Raw genomic sequence first — 21,374 nt, forward strand, 5'->3', positions numbered from 1 at the left:
GGCACAGCACGGCACGGCCCGGTACAGCCCGGCTCGGCACAGCCCGGCACAGCTCGGCACGGCCCGGCACAGCTCGGCAGAACCATGCAGGCCTTTCTCAAGGGCCCGGCCTCTATCAGCACCAAGCCCGTCTCTGCCAAGGAAAAGAGCGCGGCCGGGAGCAGCGGGGAGGGCAAGAGGACCAAACCCATCCCCTGGGTGGAGAAATAGTAAGGGATGCTCTGGGGCAGTGGGGGCGCTGGCCGTGGGACGGGGGTTGGTTTGGGGTGTACAGAGAGGTAGTTGGTGCACAGCAAAAGGGGATCGCAGGTGTGGGTGTTCCCACCAGGGAGAACAGCTTAACTCTCCCTGTTGTGGGGGAAATACAGGACTGTGGGGTGTTAAAGTGCCCTTGGGGCTGGTACTGAGCAGAAATATTGGCCATGTGAATTAGTGCTGTTTCATCACTGTGTTTTGATGCATAAATGCATTTAATGCTGTGCTTTTTTGAGAAGCCTTTATCACAAAGTGGTAAAATATTCCAGTTCTGCTTTTAAAAGCATCTCAGACAGGTGTTACAACAGAAAGAGACAGACAGCTTCCTGAGGAATTAGATCACTTCTGTAATACAGACCAGAGGCATTAGACTTCTGTTATGATTTTGATTTCAACTACAAAGTTCACTGTAATTCTTCAATACCTGATGTAATCAGAAGGGGAAATTGTATTTCTCAATTTCAGCTTTTCTATGAAACCTTGTTAGCTAATCCATTTTATTTAATGTCTTTTTATTTAGTCGCCCCAAAAATGTGGATGAAGTTGCCTTCCAGGATGAAGTTGTAGCTGTGCTGAAGAAGTCCCTGGAAGGTGCAGATGTGAGTAATGACAACACACACCTAATCAGCATTTTTTGGTAGACACTTGAATCAGTGGTAACAAAAATTTCTCTTTTTCGACTCAGCAGTGACCATTTTTACAGTGGTACTTCATGGACAGGCTAAGTGACTTCCTTGTGATACATCCTGTGTGATATATCCTGTTTTGATTTATGTATAAAGCTTCTTATATTTCCAGTCCTCTAAACACTGTAGAATTGTCAGTTTAGAATTTTTCTGAAAAACCTCAAATGGTAAACTTCTTGTTAGTAGTTTCAAACCTGGAAAAGCTTTTGTCATCTCCACACTGCTACTCCACTAGTACTTGAGATATTAATGTTTAAGACAGAGGAGAAAGTTTTTCTTTCATAGACAAGTCTGAATTGTCAGTCACTCCTGAACATTTCTGGTGATCTGTCAGTGCTTTTGTGAAACTGCTAAACACTAAAAATTTTGGATAATGAAATTTAATTTATAAGTGCCAGGTCTACTTCTTGGATAGTGATTCCTAGACTTTTATGGCTTAAATTTTCCAAGTAAGTCTCTTTGACTTGAAAAAGGTAAGTATGGCAGTTGCAGGGTTGGCTTGCATGACATAAGAGTAGGTGAGCAGAGCATTTGTAGTTGCATTTGTTTACTCTTGCATTTGCTTTTGAACAAAAATTTAGTAAATATTTGGTATGTTTGATGTTTATTTCTTCCAAGGTAGCTGATGTGAAAGTGAAGGGGCTGAAAGGAGAAATAGTACATAGCCAAGAGATGGCTCTGCTTTTTTTCAAATCTGAACAATTCCTTCTTTTGTACATACTGAGACTTTTTTTTTTTCTCCTCACCTAGGGCAATCACACTTGTGCTTCAAAAGTTGTCTGTTTTCACAGGCTGCAGCTTTGGTTTGCCCTCCAGTGATATGAATCTGTTTCTCTCTGAAAATAACAATTTAATCAAAGCTTGCAAAAGCAGACATACCTTGTTTGTTTGTGTGAAGCCTAAATCCAACTGGTACAACATGACTGCAAAAGATTTCCACTTCTTTCTTCAGGTTTTTCTCCATTTTCAATTTGCTTTGAGAATTCTCTTGTAATGTGACCTTGTCAGATAATGTTGTACCCCAGAAATCTGTGTTTCAACAGCAATGCTGCTGGATTACATATTTATAGAGTTGAGGTAATTAGGAAGGAACTGTTAACAGCAAAGGAGAAATGATCTGCTGCCACCTATTCTGTCTGGACATATCAGTTGTGTAACATTGCTTAGGTGATGGGTTGGGAAGTTCTATTTTGAGCAACAGTTATTTAAAGCCCTACAGCTTGTGGGTCAACAGTGTTTCTTGGATTCTGAGCCTAGTGCACTTGTCTTGACTTTTGGCCTCCTGAGTTGAAAAGTCAAATTATAATTCCTGCTTATGGTTAGAGGCCCTGTATTTTGCCACAGCTGCCCCAACTCAGCAAGGCATTTGAGGACAAAATCATGCAAGTCCTCTAAAATATTTGGGTTTTTTTTTAATTCAGACATTTTTATTAGTTTCTTGAAAGGACTCATTCTGTCAAAAAGGCAGAAGTGTAATTGAAAATCTGAGGGGGGTAGTACTTCTGTAAGTACATGTTACTGTAGAGGTTCTTACTGAGTTTGGAGATCTGGTGAGATCAAAGAAACAGCTGTGACAATGCTTAGGTTTGAGTAATGTGCTTTATTTAAATCTTAGTGTTGGAAATGGAGGTCAGTCCTCTGTAATTGGCCTGTGTTTGTGGGCCTTGATTTGGGAGCTGCTAAATGGAGCAGGACTTTTAACTCCCTATAACTAATGCAGGACTTGTAACACCCTATAGCCAATAACCCTCCATCTGTGAGAACACACATTATCCTGTTACAAACTGGGGACAGCAGGGGGGTTTGAACTGGAGATTTCTGTCTGCTAGGAGTGTCTTTTTGTTGCTGGTTTTTTGGCAAAGAAACTGAAAATGGTCATGTTATCCTTAATTTTTCATTTATTTCATGATAGCCTAATAACTGAAAAGAGAGTGTAGAATTATCATTGCAATTTACATCTTCACTTGTAGTGAAACTGCTGGAAAAGCAGCTGAGATTTGCACTATATGAGGAAGCTTTCCCATGAGCAGAGGGATGCCTACAGGTATCCTGCTTACTCCTGGCAAGCATGGAAAATGGATAACCAGATCAGGTTGCAGTTTATTTAAAAATACTGCCACAGTTACATAAAGGATTAGGTTGTGCTTGGTGAAAAGTGGTGTAAATACTTCAGTGAGAAACCAGCATAAATGAGGTTGAAGCAGAAACAGTGATGAAGTTGGGGTGTAATGGAATTATGAAGCAGATTCTAATTAAAACTTTGTACCTGCTTATGCTTTTTTTTGAGGACAGTAGTGTGTGAATTAGCACAGAGGCATGAAATTATGTATCTTCTCACAAACATCTACCCTTGCAATGTGCCAACCCAGCATAGAGATTAGTGAATTTTCAGCTGTCATTCAGTACACTTTCCTTCACTCTGGATCTGTCATAAAAGATAGAGGGGGATAATACTATTGTGGTATCTAAACTTGAAAAGATATTTGTTAGGAGGGGATGCTGTTTGCTTATTAGCAATTAGGGAAACAGGCAACAATTGATTGGCAGAAAGAGCAGGCAAAACTTGAAATTAATTTATGTACTAGAAATGGATTGAAGATTGAAATTCTTCTATCTCTGCATTTAGGGCACATACACAGTTAAGTCTGTGCCCTATATCTTGTCTTAGTTGTTAAAATGGGATATTTGTTGCCAAACTGATTACCTCTGTTTCATTTTCTGATTATGGGTTGTGTATTCCTGCATTTTTCTGTGCTCTTTGGATGGTTTTGGTTTTGTTGTTCCCATTCTGTCTGCATTGCATGCTATATTCAGCATAGAATTCTCTAATCTAATTTTAGTTGACTCTTTAAAAATAGAATGCTTATTAGGGGCTAGAAATCAAGTCAGACTGAGAGGTTTGTCTTTTTGCTGCTGGTTGGAGGGAACTTTTGGATTCTTGTTTTTAAGAATGTAGAAGTGGAACATCCCCCATTGTAAAAGACAACAGTTTTAATGTGATCATTTATAGAAGTGATTGCTTGAAATAGTAATATAGAAAACTCCTATATGGCTCCTGTGTCAGCTGGAAAGCCTCTTGATTTCAGCCAAAATTCAGTCATGGCTTATACAAATTTTGTTTATGTCAGCTTTGTTCTTTGTGTTGCTCAGATTATTTATGGAGATCAGTCATATTCCTTCTCAGCTTTTGTTTTGCTGAGCTAACTAAATCAAACACTTCAAAAAGTCACTTCTCATAAAACAGGTTTTTCACTCCTTTAATCACTTTTCCCAGTTTGGATTCATTATCCTTGTCTAAGGGTGGCCTGAACTGTGTGCAGCTTGTTACCAATTAGTATTAATAATTTACATCTGTATTAAAAGTGCACAGTTAGGATCACCATGTTACACAGGTTTGTACTGGTCCTCTGACAGACAAAACAAAACCAGCTTATGTTCATTCCATCTAATGAATTTCAGATATTTAGCAGATATTTAGTTATGTTCTCAAATGGAGAGATTTTTTTTGCTTTGTGCTGCTAAATGTCATCCTAAAATAATTGCTGCAGTCTTTGCTTTACTGCTTTGATCTTCCTGTGTCAGCATATCTCTTTAATGCAGTTGTATTTTTCATGCTGAGGTCGTTAATTAAATATTTTAAAGATCAATTAACCTAATTTCTTTAAGAAGTGCCAGTGGTGTCCTGTGCAAACCCCTTGGATGGGGGCAGGAATTTGCTGTGCAGTGTCTGCAGTGCCCTTGCTGCAGCCCAGGTTCCTGAGCTGCCCTGTGCTCTCTGCAGGGCTCCTGGTGGCAGCACAGAATCCTCAGCCTGGCTGGACAAGGCACAAGGAGGATGGGCAGCTCAGACAGCAAAGGGTGGTTTCATCTGCACTGCTGCTCCTACCCAGGCTGTTCTTGGATAAATTTGGGTGTCACTGCAATCAGAACAGTGAGCTCTGTAGGCTTTTGATCTCAGACATGCTCTGGGGTGTATATATAAAAATAAATATAGACTGCATGTTAGTTTGGATAGAACATGGGATGGTTCCTCCAAATAACTTGTTCATGCTGTGCTATAAACAGCAACTGTTTGCTCTCCTTTAGAGACCTAGAAGTGAAAAGACTTGCCATTATTTACTGTGAGGAATACATAGTGTGTGTTCTGTTCAGATTGTCAATAGTGGATTTTTTATAAATTTGTTTTTCTTACAAATTATGCCTTGCTGTTTCAGCTTCCCAATCTCTTGTTCTATGGCCCACCTGGAACTGGAAAGACTTCCACTATTTTAGCAGCTGCTAGAGAGCTGTTTGGGTAAGCTGGAATCATGTTGCTCCAATGTAATCAACAGTCACATGTCTCCTAATCATGTGATTAAGTGCCTCTGGTCATGGCCTGCTCTTAGATAGCTCCCAGCACTTTTTCAGGGATATCTTCATATTCTAATGCAGTCCTAACATAAGATTTCTTTCTCATATTTCCTGTCACAAGTCACTGATTCCTGTTAACAGGATAGACTTCAGATTGGCAGCCATGTAACAAAGCCCTAACAAAGAGTATGGGAAGGATATAGCTTGCATGTGCCTTACTGAACTTTGTAGAGGACTTCCAATTTTTATTACTTATTTAGTAAGTTATTAGCTACATATAGATCTCAAAGTGCTTCATAAAATGTCTGACTTGTAATTTCTCTGTTATGTACCATTGAATTGTGTCTGGAAAGTAGTATTTAGGACTCAGACTAAAATTCAGCATGTACATATTCATTAACTCACTCATAACACTTGGGAGTTTTTAGTAGTGAACTTAGTGATCTATAAGCAAAAAATGGATGAGAAGGTGGTTTTATGTTATGATCAAATGTAATGATGGATTTAATACTTCCCCCCATCCCATTTATTTTCTTTAATCTTTGACTCACTGTTTTTTGAAGAGAACTAGTTCTACTTTAGTAGGAGGAAGACAACTCCACATTGTGAGTCCATTTTAATTCCCAGGATTTAAAGTCCAGTGTGTGAATTATTGGTTTGCTTTTTGATGTTTTTTTTTTAATGGAGTATAGTACTGCAGGTAATTACTGCATGTCTTATACTTTCTGGATATTTCATTCTGGTAGTACTGCTAGTGAGTTACTGTATTGTGGCATTTTACTTGTTATTTCACATTGCTCACAGGATACAAGTAAAAAGGCTTATGATATAGTACTCTGAATGTATGAAGCCAACTTCTTACTTTTTTTTTTTCCTGGTTAACTGAGGTAATTTTATACTTCATTGTTTTCTGCAGCCCGGGAGGAGAGTCTAAAAATACCTAATGGAAATTCATACTTAACATTTTATGATCTCAACTGTCTTTTAACAATGTTATTTAGTAATGCTGATAAAAATAATCTCTACCATTCAAAACAGCCAGAAGGGTTGTTGTTATATTTTATAACATATCATTACAAGGGTTAGCAGCTAACATGCTGTAATAAAAATTTTGCAGGCCTGATTTATTCCGGCAAAGAGTCCTTGAGTTAAATGCTTCTGATGAGCGTGGGATCCAAGTGATTCGGGAAAAAGTGAAGGCCTTTGCTCAGCTAACGGCGTCTGGAAGCCGTTCAGAGTAAGTGCTGGATCAAACCCTTCCTGCTTAGGACAAAGCATGTGGTTGTTTTTGTTTCTAATAGAAATGATGGCTCAGCAGTGCCCAGAAGTTGGCAACACGTAGTGCTTTGGCTGAGCTTTTACTTCATGGAATTTCACATTGGGGGTTTGAAAACCCAGGAGGATTTTTACTGTTGCTGTTAGCATTGCAGGCAGACAGTGAAAATCCACAAGACTTCTGGGTTTGAAAAGTCAATTGTTGCCTTTTTGTTGCCTTTGCAGATATTGTCTGGCTACCACAAAAAGCTTATTTGGGTAAATTGTTCCAGAAGTCACTTCCCTAGTCTTTCTAATCTGCAGGAATTTCTATGACTTGAGTGTTGGTTTCTAAAAGAATTCTGGTGTTAGGTGATGGGAAGCCCAGTGCAGTTCAAGCCATATGTATGGACTGTGGAAAGTAGCAGGAAGAAACTGCATGCCAAGACAGCCTGGCACAAAATGGTATTGTGTGCTGAAATCAGTCTGTTGAGTATTCTTGGGATTTTAGGGAATTAGGAAACCTGTAGAAAGAAGAGCTACATGAAGTGTTAAAAGAAGCAGCTTACAGGAAGAGTATGTATTTTAGAGGACTCCTGCAGTATTCAAATGTTGGTCTTTCTGTTGGAATTCAGTCCCCACCTTTATTACAAATATTAGTCTTTAATCTAAAAATAAAAGGATTGAACCTGTGAATCTGTTCTATTTTTCAAGGATACATCATGCTTAAGGAAAATATCACTTGCTATTTGCAGTGATTTTTCTGTTTATGTTTTTCATTGGTTTTTCCCCCTTAGTCTGTACATTTCATGTCTGCTGAGTAACAGATTTCTAATTTTTCAGTGGTAAAATGTGTCCTCCTTTTAAAATTGTGATCCTGGATGAAGCAGACTCCATGACTTCAGCAGCCCAGGCAGCCTTAAGACGTACAATGGAAAAAGAATCTAAAACAACACGTTTCTGTCTTATTTGTAACTACATCAGCAGGTACACCTGGAATTTGTTGCTTATGTGTATTTGCTGTCTGGTCTGTAGTCTCTTTTTTATTTTTTCCCTGCTTAGAAGCTGATACCTAATTTTCATAGTTTTCAGTTAATAGAGATGTCTCTATGTGCATGCAAGCCTGAAACAATAATTATATTTCACTTTTAATTTTAACAATGTTGCAGTTTTAGGTTTATTTAAACTTTAAGGTATTTTAAACCTTTTCTGCCTTTGTTAGCTTTGTCTGTGAGAACTTGACCCACACATTCATTTTCCACTCTCCTTCCTTTCTTTCAGAATAATTGAACCTTTAACATCCCGATGCTCCAAATTCCGTTTCAAGCCTTTGTCTGACAGTATCCAACAGCAGAGACTGTTGGATGTTTCTGAGAAGGAACATGTGAAAATCAGTAATGAGGTAACTTTCTGATTGCCATGTAATTTTACTGCTTAATCCAGTGCATAATTGCATGGCAGTGAAAGAGGCCAAGTCAGCATACTTTTCCAGGCTGCTCATTTGTATGAAATAAAATACATAAACTCATTTATTCTCCTTCCATAGAGGAGATGAATTTTAAGTCGTCCTAAAACCAGAGAAATTTCCACCAGAGAAAACTGAAGCCAAACTGTAGGGCTTTTTGCTCTCTGCTGAGTGTACTGGCATTAAACTGTGATTCTTTTTCTAACTGCCAGCACACATTTGTGTTAGTAGAGAGGTTGTTTTGTAACTTGTGTACTGTGCTTGGCTCTGCTAATTGCTTTATGTGCTACTTGGTGTTTTAAAGTAACTGCTAAAAAAGTGTATTAGATTTTAATTAACAGTAAGCTTTTAACTTAGCGTTTTCTGACATTATTTTTCAGGCAGTATCATACCTGGTGAAGGTGTCAGAAGGGGACTTAAGAAAAGCAATTACTTTTCTTCAAAGTGCCACTCGCCTAATGGGTGGGAAAGAGATCACAGAGAAGATAATCACTGAAATTGCTGGGGTGAGCTGTGCCTTACAGTTTCTCCTGGAATTACTCTGAAAAGCATTTTTCCTACCTCTATCTGCTATTGCTCAAAGTTTGGTTAAAAATAGTTTTATATTCACTAGTGTTGCAGCATGATAATGATGCACTATCTACCAGAATTTTAAAGACTGCCTTGTCCTGTACACTTACTACATAGCAGGTTTATAGCAACTTCTGTAAATCATGGAAAACTGTAAAACAGTCTTATAATTTAAACTGAAGTTGAAATAATCTGCCCATAAATACAAACTGTGGAGGTTTTTTTTTTGTGTGGGAGAGTAGATTAGAATGTTTTTGGTGCTTTTCTGTATGTATGTGTGCATAAGTACAGATCATTTCAATATTGGTTTGGAAGCAAGCCAGGGAAATTACTTCCATTAGCAGCTTATTTTCAACTTAATATTCAATGACAGTGACAAGGATCTGTGTGGATCCTGCTTTTTAATGAAACAGCAATGGTTTGTTCTAGGATGACATGGGTAATACCAAGACATACAGGAGAAAATCTGTACCTCTGAGAGACAACACGTTTAATAAAGCTTGTGTGAAGGTGTTCCTATAGCAACAAAACATCCCTGAAGAAGGAAATGTGAGATTAGGAGTTGAGGAACTGAAAAATAAATAGGTTTTAATAATGGACACACTTCCCATGAAGGTGCTGCCATCGTAGCTAATTGTAAGGGTTGGAGGTTCTCACTTTGATGAAACCAGAAATAATTGCTACTGTGCAGAGTTTTACAGAACAATTTTAAACAATTTTCACAGTGCAGTCATGGTTCATTTTTGTGTATCTGTAAACCAGCTGGTATCTGAATAGATATCAGACATCTGAAACCTGACAGAAATTGGCTGTAATGATAGGAAAGAGAATCAGGACATTCTGTTATTGAATGAATAGTGCTTGTTTAAAGCAAAGGAACCCAGATTTACATCTTCATAAAAACTTGAACTTCTTGGTCATTCACAACTTCTGTGACCCTGGAGTGGCCTTAATATGAAAACTTCATAAAGAAGCTTTGAAACCGAAGTGTGCAGACACTCAACTGAAAGGAATGACAATGAGTGAAGGGGGACAGGGTCAGCTCTTCTCTGCACAGAGTGACATAATGGCATCTGTCAACTTTTTTCCTTCTGATTTATTGTCTGATCTTGTTGCATTGGGCTTTTTTTGGATGCCATTGTTGTGTTACTGGAAATAAAAGCTATTTACTGTGTTGTTTAGGTGTAGAATGGTACAGAAAGCATTGACTGATCTAACTGTTGAAGAATGTCCTCCTCTTAGTCAGTGTCCTGAATAAGCAGTTGGACTCAGGAAGGTGACTTTAACAGTCTATTGTCATGATAAGGTTTTTGTTTTAATATCACAGTCTAGTTCTCACTTTTAGAATTTATTTGGTCTCTCATCTACTTGCTAGAAGTGGATGGGTGTGTAGAGGAATGAAATCCTGAAATGGCCTCTGCCATGAACAGTTTGTGACTGTAAGCATCAACACCAATTTTAAATTTAGAAAGTTGAAATTAAGAAATGTCACTTCTTGTTACAGGTCATCCCTAAAGAAACAATTGATGAACTGCTGTTGGGCTGCCAGAGTGGTTCCTTTGAGAAACTGGAAACACTGGCAAAGGTAGAGTTCTCTTAGTGCTTAGCCTGGGTGTTTCTCTCAGTCAAGGCCCTGTGAATGCTTTGTTCCCAAGCTACTGCTGAAGAACATTTGGCCTCATGCAGTTTGGATGCACATTTGGGAAGTGTCTTTTACCAGTCAGGACTCCCAGTTTTTCCCTTCTGAGGAAGAGTTGTCAAAGTTGCAAATAAATTTCCTTACCAATGTGACTCTGGCTTTCTCCTAGGTTAAATTGATGTCATGTAGATCAGTTCAGCTGAACAGAAAAAGAATCTTATTTCTATTTTTATAAACTTCTCTCTCCCTCCCTAAATTGCTTCACTAACCATTGTTCTCAATACTTCACCTTTTGGTAACTGGGCACTACTGATTTTCTTTAAAAGCTGTCTTTAGTGACCAGATGAAGAAAATGAATCCTAAGTAGGTGGCCCTTTAAAATGTGAAGGCTGTGAAACTGCCATCTGATGCTGTGGATGCCAAGCCCTCCTAATTTTAGAATAGGTTTGGATAGGTTCAGTGGAGGTTGTTAACTACTTTAAATGTCTCAAAATTTCCAAGATGTAAAGTGTCAGAGGCTGGGAGAACGTTTGGACAGAGCTGCTGTGTGCCTGCCTTGCTGGTGCAGCCTGTCTGGGTGCTCAGGCTGGGTCACTGTCAGGCAGGGTGCAGGGCAGGGCTGGGCACAGGCTGCTCAGTTGTCTTCTACAATGTACAAGTTCCATACTACAGTGCAGTCTCTCAGTCCAGGCAAAATTTTTCAAGATTGTCTTTCCAGTTTGTGATGTTTCTGCTGCTGAATTATTTCTTTTTTTCTCTCTCCTTGTGCAGAATCTCATCAGTGAGGGGTTTGCTGTTGCTCAGCTTGTAAACCAGCTGCATGACACCATTGTGGAGAGTGAAGATTACAGTGACAAGCAGAAATCTGCCATAGTTGAGAAACTTGCAGTAAGTCCAGCTTGAATTAAAAAAAATAAAACCTAAACACATTAATCTCTACAGATTAATTTTTGTTTGCAGTCTCTCCCAAGAGGTGCATGATTTTTTTATTCTAAATGCTTCTTGGTAGAATGCAAACTTTTGTCCTGAGCACTTTAATGAGAAGATATTGAAATCTAGTTAAGTGAATTATGTTGTTCTAGTGGATTGATTGATTGATCAGAGGTTTGTGGGTTTGGTTGTCCTGGGGGTTTTTAATATAAAGGAAGAGGGAAAATTAAGATGAGAATAAGTCAGCACTTAAACTTAGGAGCTGCAAAATGCAAGTTTTGTTCTGGTGCATAAAATAGGCCTTTCCAAAAAAAAAAAAAAAGAGAAGATTCATTAACTTGGTCCATTTTTCATGAAGAAGGAAAGCCAGCTGTGGTGGAGTTTTGCTGAAGTCACTGCAGGCAGGTGCTGTGGATGCCCTGCAGTGATGCTCCTGGCAGGGGCTTGCAGGGCCAGTGCCACACCCCTTTGTGTACAGAACTTTGATGTGGTGGCCTCCTGTAGGAGATTAGATGAGGCTGGAGAGCTCATGGTTCCCCTTCCAGTTGGAGGGAGGTGTGATGTGGCTGCTGGAGAAATCTGTGGTGATTAAGAAAACAGCTGGCAAATTTCTTCTTCTCCACTGTACCCCAAGACACAGCTACCTTGAGCGGCGCCATTTTTAGGGGATTTTCCCTTCTCTGTTCCCTCTGCAGGAAGTGGACAAATGCCTGGCAGATGGTGCTGATGAATTCTTGCAGCTGATGAGTCTCTGTGCCGTTGTGATGCAGCAGCTCACATAGAACACCTGATTCCTCCAGCAGCCTTCTCTGCCGGGGGTGGCTGGGGCTCTCACAGCAGGGACCTGTGTACTTTTGTACTCTTTTTTGCAATAAAAGGACTGCACTGCAGTTGGAAAACCTGAAATACTTTATTCAATTTTTTATACTGGGTGAAGAATAGAGGGGTCTGTAATGCTCTTACTGTGCAGTTAATTGTTGCATACTTACACATGCAAGCAAATGTATCAAAAGCAAGCATATCCATGCTGAAGTCTTCAGCTGCAAGCAGACACAGAAGGGATCTTACTCCTCATAGCTTAGATTGGCTTGGAATATATACAGACTTGGCAAAATAATCACATTCCTATAGAGCACAGCCCCTGCCTCCACCATCTTGTATCTGATCCTTCAGGGTCAAACATGGCAAAAATCACTTTACCAGTAAATATATTCCAACTTCTATTTCATTCAAGCTCTCAAAGAAGAAATGCTCAGCAAAGGGTAGGTCGTGTTCTGAAGCTGTGTACTAAGATTTCCTGTCATCTCACTCTGTTCTTGTTCAGAAGCCATTTTAAAGCTGTGACCTGGATGAGCCTCTTTGGGACATACCCTTTCAGAGATGCTCTTTTGGCCACCTGTCTGTCCTTCCTTCCAGAACAGCTTAGGGGAAAAACAGTATACCCTTGGACAGGCATTAGAGCATAAATGATGCAGTGCAGAGCTTTTTCTTCAAGCCAGCACCATTTATTAAGTGAGCCATTTTCTACTCTGATGAAAGGGTGTTTCAGTGTTAAGGACACAGGTGTAGCAGCCCAGAGCCACACTGGCACTTGAAGTTCACCCTGTTCCAGAGTCCAGAACCACTCCTGCAATTAATACAGGAGCTGTGGGGACAAAAGCTCAAGACTGCAGCAGTTGCCACCTTCAGCTCCCACCCTGACAGAGCAGGTGCTGTCACCGTCCCCTCAACCCAAGAAGCAACTATTTAACAATTTAAGTGAATATAGAAGTATTTTATTGAACATTCAAACTTCATTAAGACATGTGCAATATGGCAAATTTTACTGGGTTTAACCCTAACTAAGACAATAGTATGATTGCTTGCTTGCTGGGGCTTAGCAACAGGGTCCAGATCACACTTACCACTAATTAAATACTTTATTGAATAAATACATATGAAACAAAAATGCATTTTAATGCTCTTATAAAAGTTTAGAGATTTTGAAAGGCCTTTCCAATTTAATCTGAGGTGTAAGTACATACAATAAAGGAAGGTAGGCTAGTTTAACATAATTGGCTGACTTTATACAGCACTTATATCTTTTAGTCCATAAGTAAATTATTAAATGATAAAGAACATCTAATACAACCACTTCTATGGAACTAGGAAATAAATTTCTAATAAAGAAAAAATTTACAGACCCCATGACTTTCCACCCAACCCCAACAGTCTAACCCTAAAGTGGACAAAGCCAATGGCTTTCCCCACAAGAGCTCACGACAGAAAGTCGCTTCTCTTATCAAAAATCTGTATTTCTGATCCGTAATGAGCATTGAGACAAGATTCAATATATCCCCGAAGAAAGAAGCACAATGCGCGTTGTGAATCGCCTATTCAGCAACAGCGAGCACTGGATTCACAACCACCTCATTCCGGGGACTAAATGAGATCAGCCACATTCATCGGCATCTCCTCCACTGTAGTATTGTAGAAAGTCTCAATGTCTCGCAGGATCCTCTTGTCCTCTTCAGTGACAAAATTGATAGCCACGCCTTTTCTGCCAAAACGGCCACCCCGGCCAATTCTGCACAAAAAGAAAACACATTTACACCCAAGTTAACCCTGCCCATCTGCTTTACATGTCTGCAAGATCCATTGACTGCTGCTCTTATCTGCCACTGGCCAGTCTACGCTGCCTTAAGAGGGCCAGCTGGCACCCCAGTCACATCTGGTCAGGAAAAACCAGCAGCTGGTGCAGCAGTACAGCAGGTCCATTCCGTGGCAGGCAGCAGGGCACACACAGTTACTCTTTGGCTGCAAAGTAAGATCTTCATTTAATGCTTGGTGCTGTGTTCTGAAGTCCTGGGTCCTCTCTCCCCTCTGTTCAACTGTGCACCCACCCCTTCATGCATCCACTCCCAAGCACAGAGCACACACCACTGTTTTAACAACAGGACTTTTACCAAGTTAATCCAATTTCATCCAATAACATGAAAACAGCAGCACGCTTAATTTCAGAATTTTAATTCAACCTAACTGTTTCCAGTGGGAAAACTTAGCGTTTGTTTTCTTTAGAAAATTTTCAAAATTTTTGTTTAAGCCCACATCCATCACTGACACATCAGTGCATGCGGTTTAGTTACACCCACCGTGAGCTCCACCTTCCTACAGACTGCACAATAGAGCACCTTGCCAGCAAGAGCTACATACACAGAAAGGGCTCACAAAACTTAGGGGATAATTATGACAAAATAAATAAATAAATACCAACTCGCTCTTTATTCAAACTGTGCCGCTTACGAATCCACGTCCTAAATTACGCCAACGTCGTTTCTGAGCACCATCTTGTGTCATCAACTGCTGCTATGGACTCCTGTATTTTTTTACATCAAGTAACAAAGCACAGTTTACTTAATTTAGGGACAGTCACTAAAAGCAGTTAACTAAACCTAGGGAAACAAACTCAAATTGCTACCAGAAGACACACACCACAGAAGAATCCCACTAAGGAGCCACCAAGAGCAAACATGGCACAAACAACATGGACACAACTGAACCTCCACAAGCAAAGGGAGCCCTACAAGCTAGAAGTAAATAATGTCTGTCTTGTCTGAGCAGCAACAACTCCTGATCAGCAAGAACTCAGATGAGGGTGACCCCCCTGCTGTCAAGATGCTGCACCAGTAATGGTGCCACACTTAAACATCACAGCCTACATAACAAAAGGCAGTTCAGTTGCTGACATTTTCCCCACAACTCCAAGGTTCATCAGTCACCAACTGAACCTGTTACATATCTAAGTTTTCCCACTGCTTTTAAGTGTTCAAAAGCTCTGCTCCTCCCTCATTTCAGAGCCACTGCTGTTAAAGGCAGGGCTTTTTTAAAGCCAATCCACAAGTGGTTTTATTCCCTGCTAGCTCTGAGAAGTTTATGCATGGATGCTAACACCTCTGGTTTGGTGAGGAGGGTGTGTGCCAGTGCCCACATCCAGCACAGCACAGGGACTGACTGGGGGGCAGAGCCAACTGACCTGTGAATGTAATTCTCACGATTGGTCGGCAGGTCGTAATTGATAACCAGGGACACTTGCTGCACATCAATGCCACGAGCCTGCAAAGCAACAATGAGTTTTTAATGCAAAGTCAAGGGCTACTTTCAAATTTATCTATCACAGGCTTTTGTCAACCACATAATTAGTTATGAACTACAACTGTGTAGTCCACAGTGGAGCATGGTCTTTGCTGTTCCAAAAAGCTTTCAACAGTTCAGGTTACAAAAACCATCACTTAATTATGAAGCTTTTGGGACAAGACTGTAACAGGAACATGTGCAATGGAAGACAGTGCTCACCAGCAAGTCAGTAGTGATCAGGACACGGCTGGACCCCGACCTGAACTCTCTCATGATAACATCCCGTTCCTTCTGGTCCATGTCACCATGCTGGAGGAGTTAAACAAAAAGTTGTAATTAGTACAGTTCCAGTGCTCCAGACCAGAATATCCCTTAAAGAACAAAGGCATGTATGAAACCCAGCGTCCCTACCTGCTGTGGGAACCAAGCAGGTAGGGATAGAAAGGCAACATTTTACTTTTAGCAGGGGGAACGATAATACAGCACTGCACAGCTATATTATAACTTTCCTGCTTTTCAATGATATCTCCTCATCACCATTTCTTGTCTAGTAAATACACAGCATTTCAGAAGTGATGAGAAGTGGCAATTCTTACCAGAGCTGAGACTGTGAAGTCCCTGGCATGCATTTTCTCTGTAAGCCAGTCTACTTTTCTCCTTGTATTCAGGAAAATAACAGCCTGTGTAATGGTCAGTGTCTCATACAGATCACAGAGAGTATCCAGCTTCCATTCCTGAACACAACAAGGATCATCAGGAAATGCATCATGACAGACAGTATACAACACAAACTTCAAACTAGGAACAGAACTCAAATACAACAATTGATTAAGCATGCTCTACACACAATTAAATCCAGTATAACTTGGAAATTAAGTCAAGTTTTTGTATCAATTGTTGCACCAAATCTTCAGACACAGGACACTGGACATTAAGAAAGAGGTCCACCCTAGTCCTTTTCGATCTAGTGCATAGTTTTTCTTCTTCTTGCATTTACTCTACTAGCATTATTGCAGAAACTAAAGCTGAGCTTTGGTTTCCACAATTTTAGCACAGTGCTTTAACAAGAAGGTAACAGGACCTAACTCCTCCTGCCAGAGCAAGCATAACCAATACCAACCTCTCTCTCAACATTAATGTAGAACTGCTTGATACCCTCCAGAGTCAGTTCTTCCTTCTTCACCAAAATACGGATGGGATCTCTCATGAACTTTTTGGTCACTTCCAACACATCCATTGGCATTGTAGCTGACAGCAACACAACCTAAAATACATTACTCTATGTTAGCAATTTTCATTTGTACAATTCAATTCTCAGCCACACTAAAACCAAATCTGCATGCGTCACTTTACCACATAGAAAAGCTTTTATACCTGGATGTTTGTGCTTAGTTTTTGAAAGATCTCATAAATTTGATCCTTAAATCCACGGCTCAACATTTCATCAGCTTCATCCAGAACAAACATTTTGATCCATTTTGGTGCTATTGGAAAAAGAAACATCTCATGAAGTTTCAGAAACACAATCCTTTATAAATATCATGCTTCTCTACTAAGCTTTCCAGCACAACTCTCTACAGTGACAACAAATACACTGAAGCTCTTAGTGGGTATGAGGCTTTTGTTGGAAATGTATTAGCAAGTGCAGAGTGAGATGAATACTTACAAAGATAGCGCCTGTTTAACATGTCAAACACACGCCCTGGAGTTCCCACCACGATGTGTGGAGCCTCAGCCTGGAGTTTCTGCATTTCATTGCGCACATTTGTACCCCCGATACAAGCGTGGCATGTTGCTCCCATGTAGTCTCCAAGGGCCAGGATTACCTTCTGAATCTAAAATAGAACTTTCCATTAGCAGTTTGTAGGACAATAAAGCTTAAGCCTCATTATCACTGGCTTTTATGGACTTTGGAAGCCAAGACACCAAATTAGGACTGTGGAGCTCTTGGAACAGTGAGTTGCTAAAAAGACTTTCCTAACTTCACATAATTTAAATTGCTAGCTAGACACCAGTAGACAGAGGAACAATAAAGTTACATTTCTGTTCTTACTGGTTTAATTTGCTGATTGAGTGACTGCCATGAGACAATTACTAAGCTGAGAGAGCAAGGCCACCAGAAGTGAGCTCAAGCTCTCAGCTGTTTAGGCAGCTGGACACACTTCTGTGAATATGCTCCAAGGGCATCACTATAAGCCATGTTTCAAAACAAGTCTCAGCAGCTTTAGAGTAGAACAAAGGCATAACATTCTGATCAAAGGCCCTTATTGCATTTTTTTTTTTGTCTGATTTAGTATGTTTAGCTTTACCTTGAAGAATTGTCACAGCACTGGCATTTCAGTATAGTCTAGTTGAAAATGCCAGTAAGTTTTCTACTTTAGAGTTGGTTTACTGTAGCACTTTTTAAGACCCCACATTTCTGATAACAGATCCTAAAAATTTAAGTGTTTTTGAAGTTACTACCACACACCCACTTAAATGTAACAGAATACCAAGCCTTGAAGGTGAAAGACATGCAATTATGTTGTCAGGAAAACAACAAAGATACAAAACTATTTAAGTAACCAAACGTGCACTGCAGTTTTCATGTTGCACAACTGCATCTAAATTTAAATAGCTTCCAAACAAGTATTTTTTTTTCCCACTCAGAACACTGTGCTTTAGTAATTCATGTTTTTCTGCTGAATATGCTCCCTCCACTTTACACACAGCAGAGCAGCTGCCTCCTACATCCCTGCCCCAGCACAGCCTCTATGTGCATCAACTCAGCTCTTCAAGGAGGCAGAGAACTTGTGGGACAGAAGTCAGTTTGTATCCCCCCATTACTCCATACAAAAAGGGTTCTGAATGGATATTAATTGCAGTCCCTTAAGAAGCCTGGTAATGTTGTCTCACAGTTGTGAAACCTGAAAGCTATGCAACACACGAAGTTTGTTGGTTTTTTTAAACTACACTATCAATACCTGTTGAGCCAGTTCTCTGGTAGGGGCCAATACTAGTGCCTGGGACTCCTTGAGATCAATCTCCAACTGCTGCAGGATGGAAATAGCAAATGTGGCTGTCTTGCCAGTACCTGACTGAGCTTGAGCAATCACATCATACCCTAAAAAAAGTAGGATACACATTTACTGCTCCCACACGGGTCAATCATATTAGTTTTACTTAATTCCCCTTGAAGTAAGTGATCAGTACTAAGGACTTGTCTCCATTTCAGGTCAGTCCCGAAAGATGGTGTACCATCATATCACTTGTTCAATGAAGATTAAAATTAGTTACTACTGCACACTAACAAAACAACATATGCATTTTACAGTGTTTTAATAATTATCTGATGTTGATAACAATCCATCTACTGCATACCTTTGATGCATGGAATAATAGCTCTCTGCTGAATAGCTGAAGGCTTCTCAAAACCATAAGCATAAATGCCCCTTAGAAGGGACTCTTTTAAGTTCATATCATCGAAATTGTCAACAATCTCATTCCAGTTGCTCTGTAATAAAGGAAGAATAAAAAAAATGATAAATCCAATACCCCTGTTAACCAGTGATTAAATTCTCAGGTCAGTAAATTCTCATAAGTGCTCACCTCGATGACACCATCGGGCTCCATTCCTTCTGGGCCGCCATGGTCTCTGCCATGAAAGAGAACACGCTGTTAGCACAGGAGCACCAGCACGCAGACGAGCTCACACCTCGGCTAAAAAGCGCTGGGACCCGTGACAGATCATTCGAGCAGGTGCTCTGAGCTTCTGCCAATGGACAAGCTCCTACCCCTCTTCCTCAGTGGCCTGGGTGCCACAAAATCCCAGCTCAGCTCCCGGGGCACGGGCGCAGCCAGAGCGCGCTCCCGCGGCGGCGCGCGAAGGGGGGGGCGGGCGCGCTCCCGGCGCTGCAGCGGATCCCCCCGCCCCGCCCCGCCGGGGAACTCTCGCGAGAGCTCCACCCCTGGGATTGCGCAAACCGGGCGCTGCGGGCGGACGGCGCCGGGCGCTCGCCGGGGGGGCCTCCCCCTCCCCCCGCAAAAAATATAATGGTCTCGCCCTCAGTGCGGCCCGAACACCCGGGGCGAGCCAACGGAGCGAGGGATAAAAGAATGTAAAGAAAAAAAAAAAATAATCCACAGAAAGGCATTTAAACATTTAAGCTACAACACAGCTGTATATGAATTAAATTCGAAAAAGTCCTTTTCAGGGTTGACTGAACTGCTAAGAAAGCCAGTAACGAAAATCAAGCCTCAAGGACTAGAACTAAACCGTTGGTGAACCGCGAGCAAGGGGAGCGCAGGGACCGAAACGTCTAGAACGGGAGGGGCCAGGGCGCAGGGCTGATTGACTACGGCTCCCTGCCTCCCCCCAGGGCGCTCCTGCTCCCACCCCTCAACCTCTCTCGACTATATCCTCTCTCCCCGGCCGCCCCCACATAACCCACGAAGCCCCCGAAGAAGGAAAGAGCCCAGGCCCCCACCATACCTGCTATAATCCGCGGAGCCCCCTGACATGTTCCGACCACCAGCTCAGTCCTCAACTGAAAAGGCAAGCCCTCCGCGGCGCCCGCCTTATATACCCGCCCTGCTGCCGGACTCGTTGCGCTCTGCTCTGCGCATGGATATACACCTTATGCCGCACGCAAAAAAGCACGAATCCCTCCGGATTGAGCCCTCTATCCCAAGATATTCCCGTCACACGACTTTTAAAATTAATCCAGAGGTTTTGTATGAATCATTGGGGTCTATGAGGTTACGTGGAACATGGAACTACTTTTTTTGTCAGATCGCGGAAGGATATTGCACCATAGAGTGCGTCACAGCGCCCCACTCCTTCCTCCCTCTGCCTCCCCTTCCCCCCGCGTGCACGGGGTTTCCCGTCCGGGCCCTGCTGCAGCGCGGGGCGGGAGGGGGCAATGGCGGCGCCGGCTTGGCCGGGCTGAGGGCACAGCGAGCGGCCCTGCGGCAGCATCTGGGGCGACACAGCGGCCCCTTTTCGTGGCCGCGTTTTTCCCTACCATGTTGGTTGTCTTTAAAGCCCCGAAGTCGGGGGCTGATAGGAGAGAGAATGAGGCTTCCTCGGGCGGGGGCCGGTTACCGCGCATCCGCCCCATCCCCACACAGAAATGGCTCCCGCCTCCTCCTCCCTGACAGGCGAAACACACCCCGAGCTCTCCCCCTGCGCTCCCGGAGCCGGGGCAGCGTTGGTCGTGAGGGGGCAGCGCTGGGAGCTCCCGGCGAGGCGAGGGGGGCGGATGGAGGCGCCTCTGAGGGCTCCTCGGGCCGGGCCCACGCCCAGCGCGGGCCGGCGGGCCCGTGGCTGCACAGCCCAGCTTGTCCCGAGGCGCTGAGGGGGGATCGGCCCCCGAGGGGTGCAGGAGTGTTTGCAGGGACAGGTTAGGTGCTCCTCGGGGTGCTGCCGAAATCACGGTGCTGTGGTGCGCTGCAGGTCGCAGTACAGCGGTGTACACGAAAAAAGAATGATTTAAAGGTTAGTGCAGTTCGAAATAAAGCACTAAGGTAACTGACACTGTGCAAACCGATTGCATGAGCATGCCCAACGCTTCCAAACTGTGGTAGAAAAAAAAAAATCGATCATTTTAATGCTCTTCTAAGGTTTCACAATAATCTATTCCTCAGTATTTCATGGAGGCAAGTAATATCAATTATAAGCAATAATTTTGTGCCAACTTAGTTTGGTTGATGTGTATCACTTTGTGATCTGTTTCCATAGTGATTATATATGAAGAAATGGAGGCAGTGCTTGAGAAATTCAACCCTTGTCTAGAATATTGTAAATTGTCTAGAACCATCTAGAATATATATAAAGGGAACCTCTCACAGACTGTATATACCTTAAATCTTCCTATGGTAGCATTTGCTGCAGATATAGTACAACCTACCACTATCCCAGCAAAATTATATAAATGCAGCTCCACTACTGTCAGCCCATCCTAATGCTCTCAATTTCTTTCTGTCCACCTCTGCTGGTGGAAAATATTGAGGATATTTCCTGTGTTTGCAATTCAAATAGACACAACAATATCCAGAGGCCTTTTAAATGAGTGATGCCAGTTTGCAGGGACTATTAACCTCTGGGTGAAAAACAAATAGGATGGACTGAAGA

The 21,374-nt window shown here is 41.9% G+C and overlaps 2 protein-coding genes across 2 annotated transcripts; one reads left to right on the forward strand and one right to left on the reverse strand.

The window, feature by feature from the left end:
- RFC4 (replication factor C subunit 4) lies at positions 1-12,049 on the forward strand. Its single transcript, XM_079314893.1, has 10 exons — positions 1-209; positions 776-854; positions 5,156-5,235; positions 6,409-6,528; positions 7,389-7,532; positions 7,827-7,947; positions 8,391-8,516; positions 10,085-10,165; positions 10,991-11,107; positions 11,845-12,049. The coding sequence occupies exons 1-10, from the start codon at positions 85-87 to the stop codon at positions 11,929-11,931; spliced, it is 1,080 nt and encodes a 359-aa protein (XP_079171019.1). The 5' UTR covers positions 1-84; the 3' UTR covers positions 11,932-12,049.
- Positions 12,050-12,902: 853 nt separating this feature from the next.
- EIF4A2 (eukaryotic translation initiation factor 4A2) lies at positions 12,903-19,846 on the reverse strand. The gene is made up of 11 exons (XM_079315222.1): positions 19,734-19,846; positions 18,851-18,896; positions 18,623-18,755; positions 18,226-18,365; positions 16,929-17,097; positions 16,637-16,746; positions 16,383-16,526; positions 15,859-15,996; positions 15,482-15,571; positions 15,162-15,241; positions 12,903-13,715 (listed from the first exon to the last, which is right to left on the reverse strand). Exons 1-11 carry the CDS (start codon positions 19,760-19,762, stop codon positions 13,571-13,573), a joined length of 1,224 nt encoding a protein of 407 aa, XP_079171348.1. The 5' UTR covers positions 19,763-19,846; the 3' UTR covers positions 12,903-13,570.
- Positions 19,847-21,374: the final 1,528 nt, after the last annotated feature.

Source organism: Erithacus rubecula (assembly GCF_903797595.1).
Source record: "Erithacus rubecula genome assembly, chromosome: 11".
Lineage (NCBI taxonomy): Eukaryota > Metazoa > Chordata > Aves > Passeriformes > Muscicapidae > Erithacus > Erithacus rubecula.

Excerpts from the sequence above, each read along its gene's own strand:
- EIF4A2 (XM_079315222.1), bottom strand. The coding sequence starts at position 19,762 with ATGTCAGGGGGCTCCGCGGATTATAGCAG. Across the intron at positions 18,366-18,622 it reads TATTATTCCATGCATCAAAG|GGTATGATGTGATTGCTCAA; the intron begins GTATGCAGTAGA and ends TACTTTTTTTAG. Across the intron at positions 15,242-15,481 it reads TGATCACTACTGACTTGCTG|GCTCGTGGCATTGATGTGCA; the intron begins GTGAGCACTGTC and ends GTTGCTTTGCAG.
- RFC4 (XM_079314893.1), top strand. The coding sequence starts at position 85 with ATGCAGGCCTTTCTCAAGGGCCCGGCCTCTATCAGCACCAAGCCCGTC. Across the intron at positions 210-775 it reads ATCCCCTGGGTGGAGAAATA|TCGCCCCAAAAATGTGGATG; the intron begins GTAAGGGATGCT and ends CTTTTTATTTAG. Across the intron at positions 5,236-6,408 it reads GCTGCTAGAGAGCTGTTTGG|GCCTGATTTATTCCGGCAAA; the intron begins GTAAGCTGGAAT and ends AAAATTTTGCAG.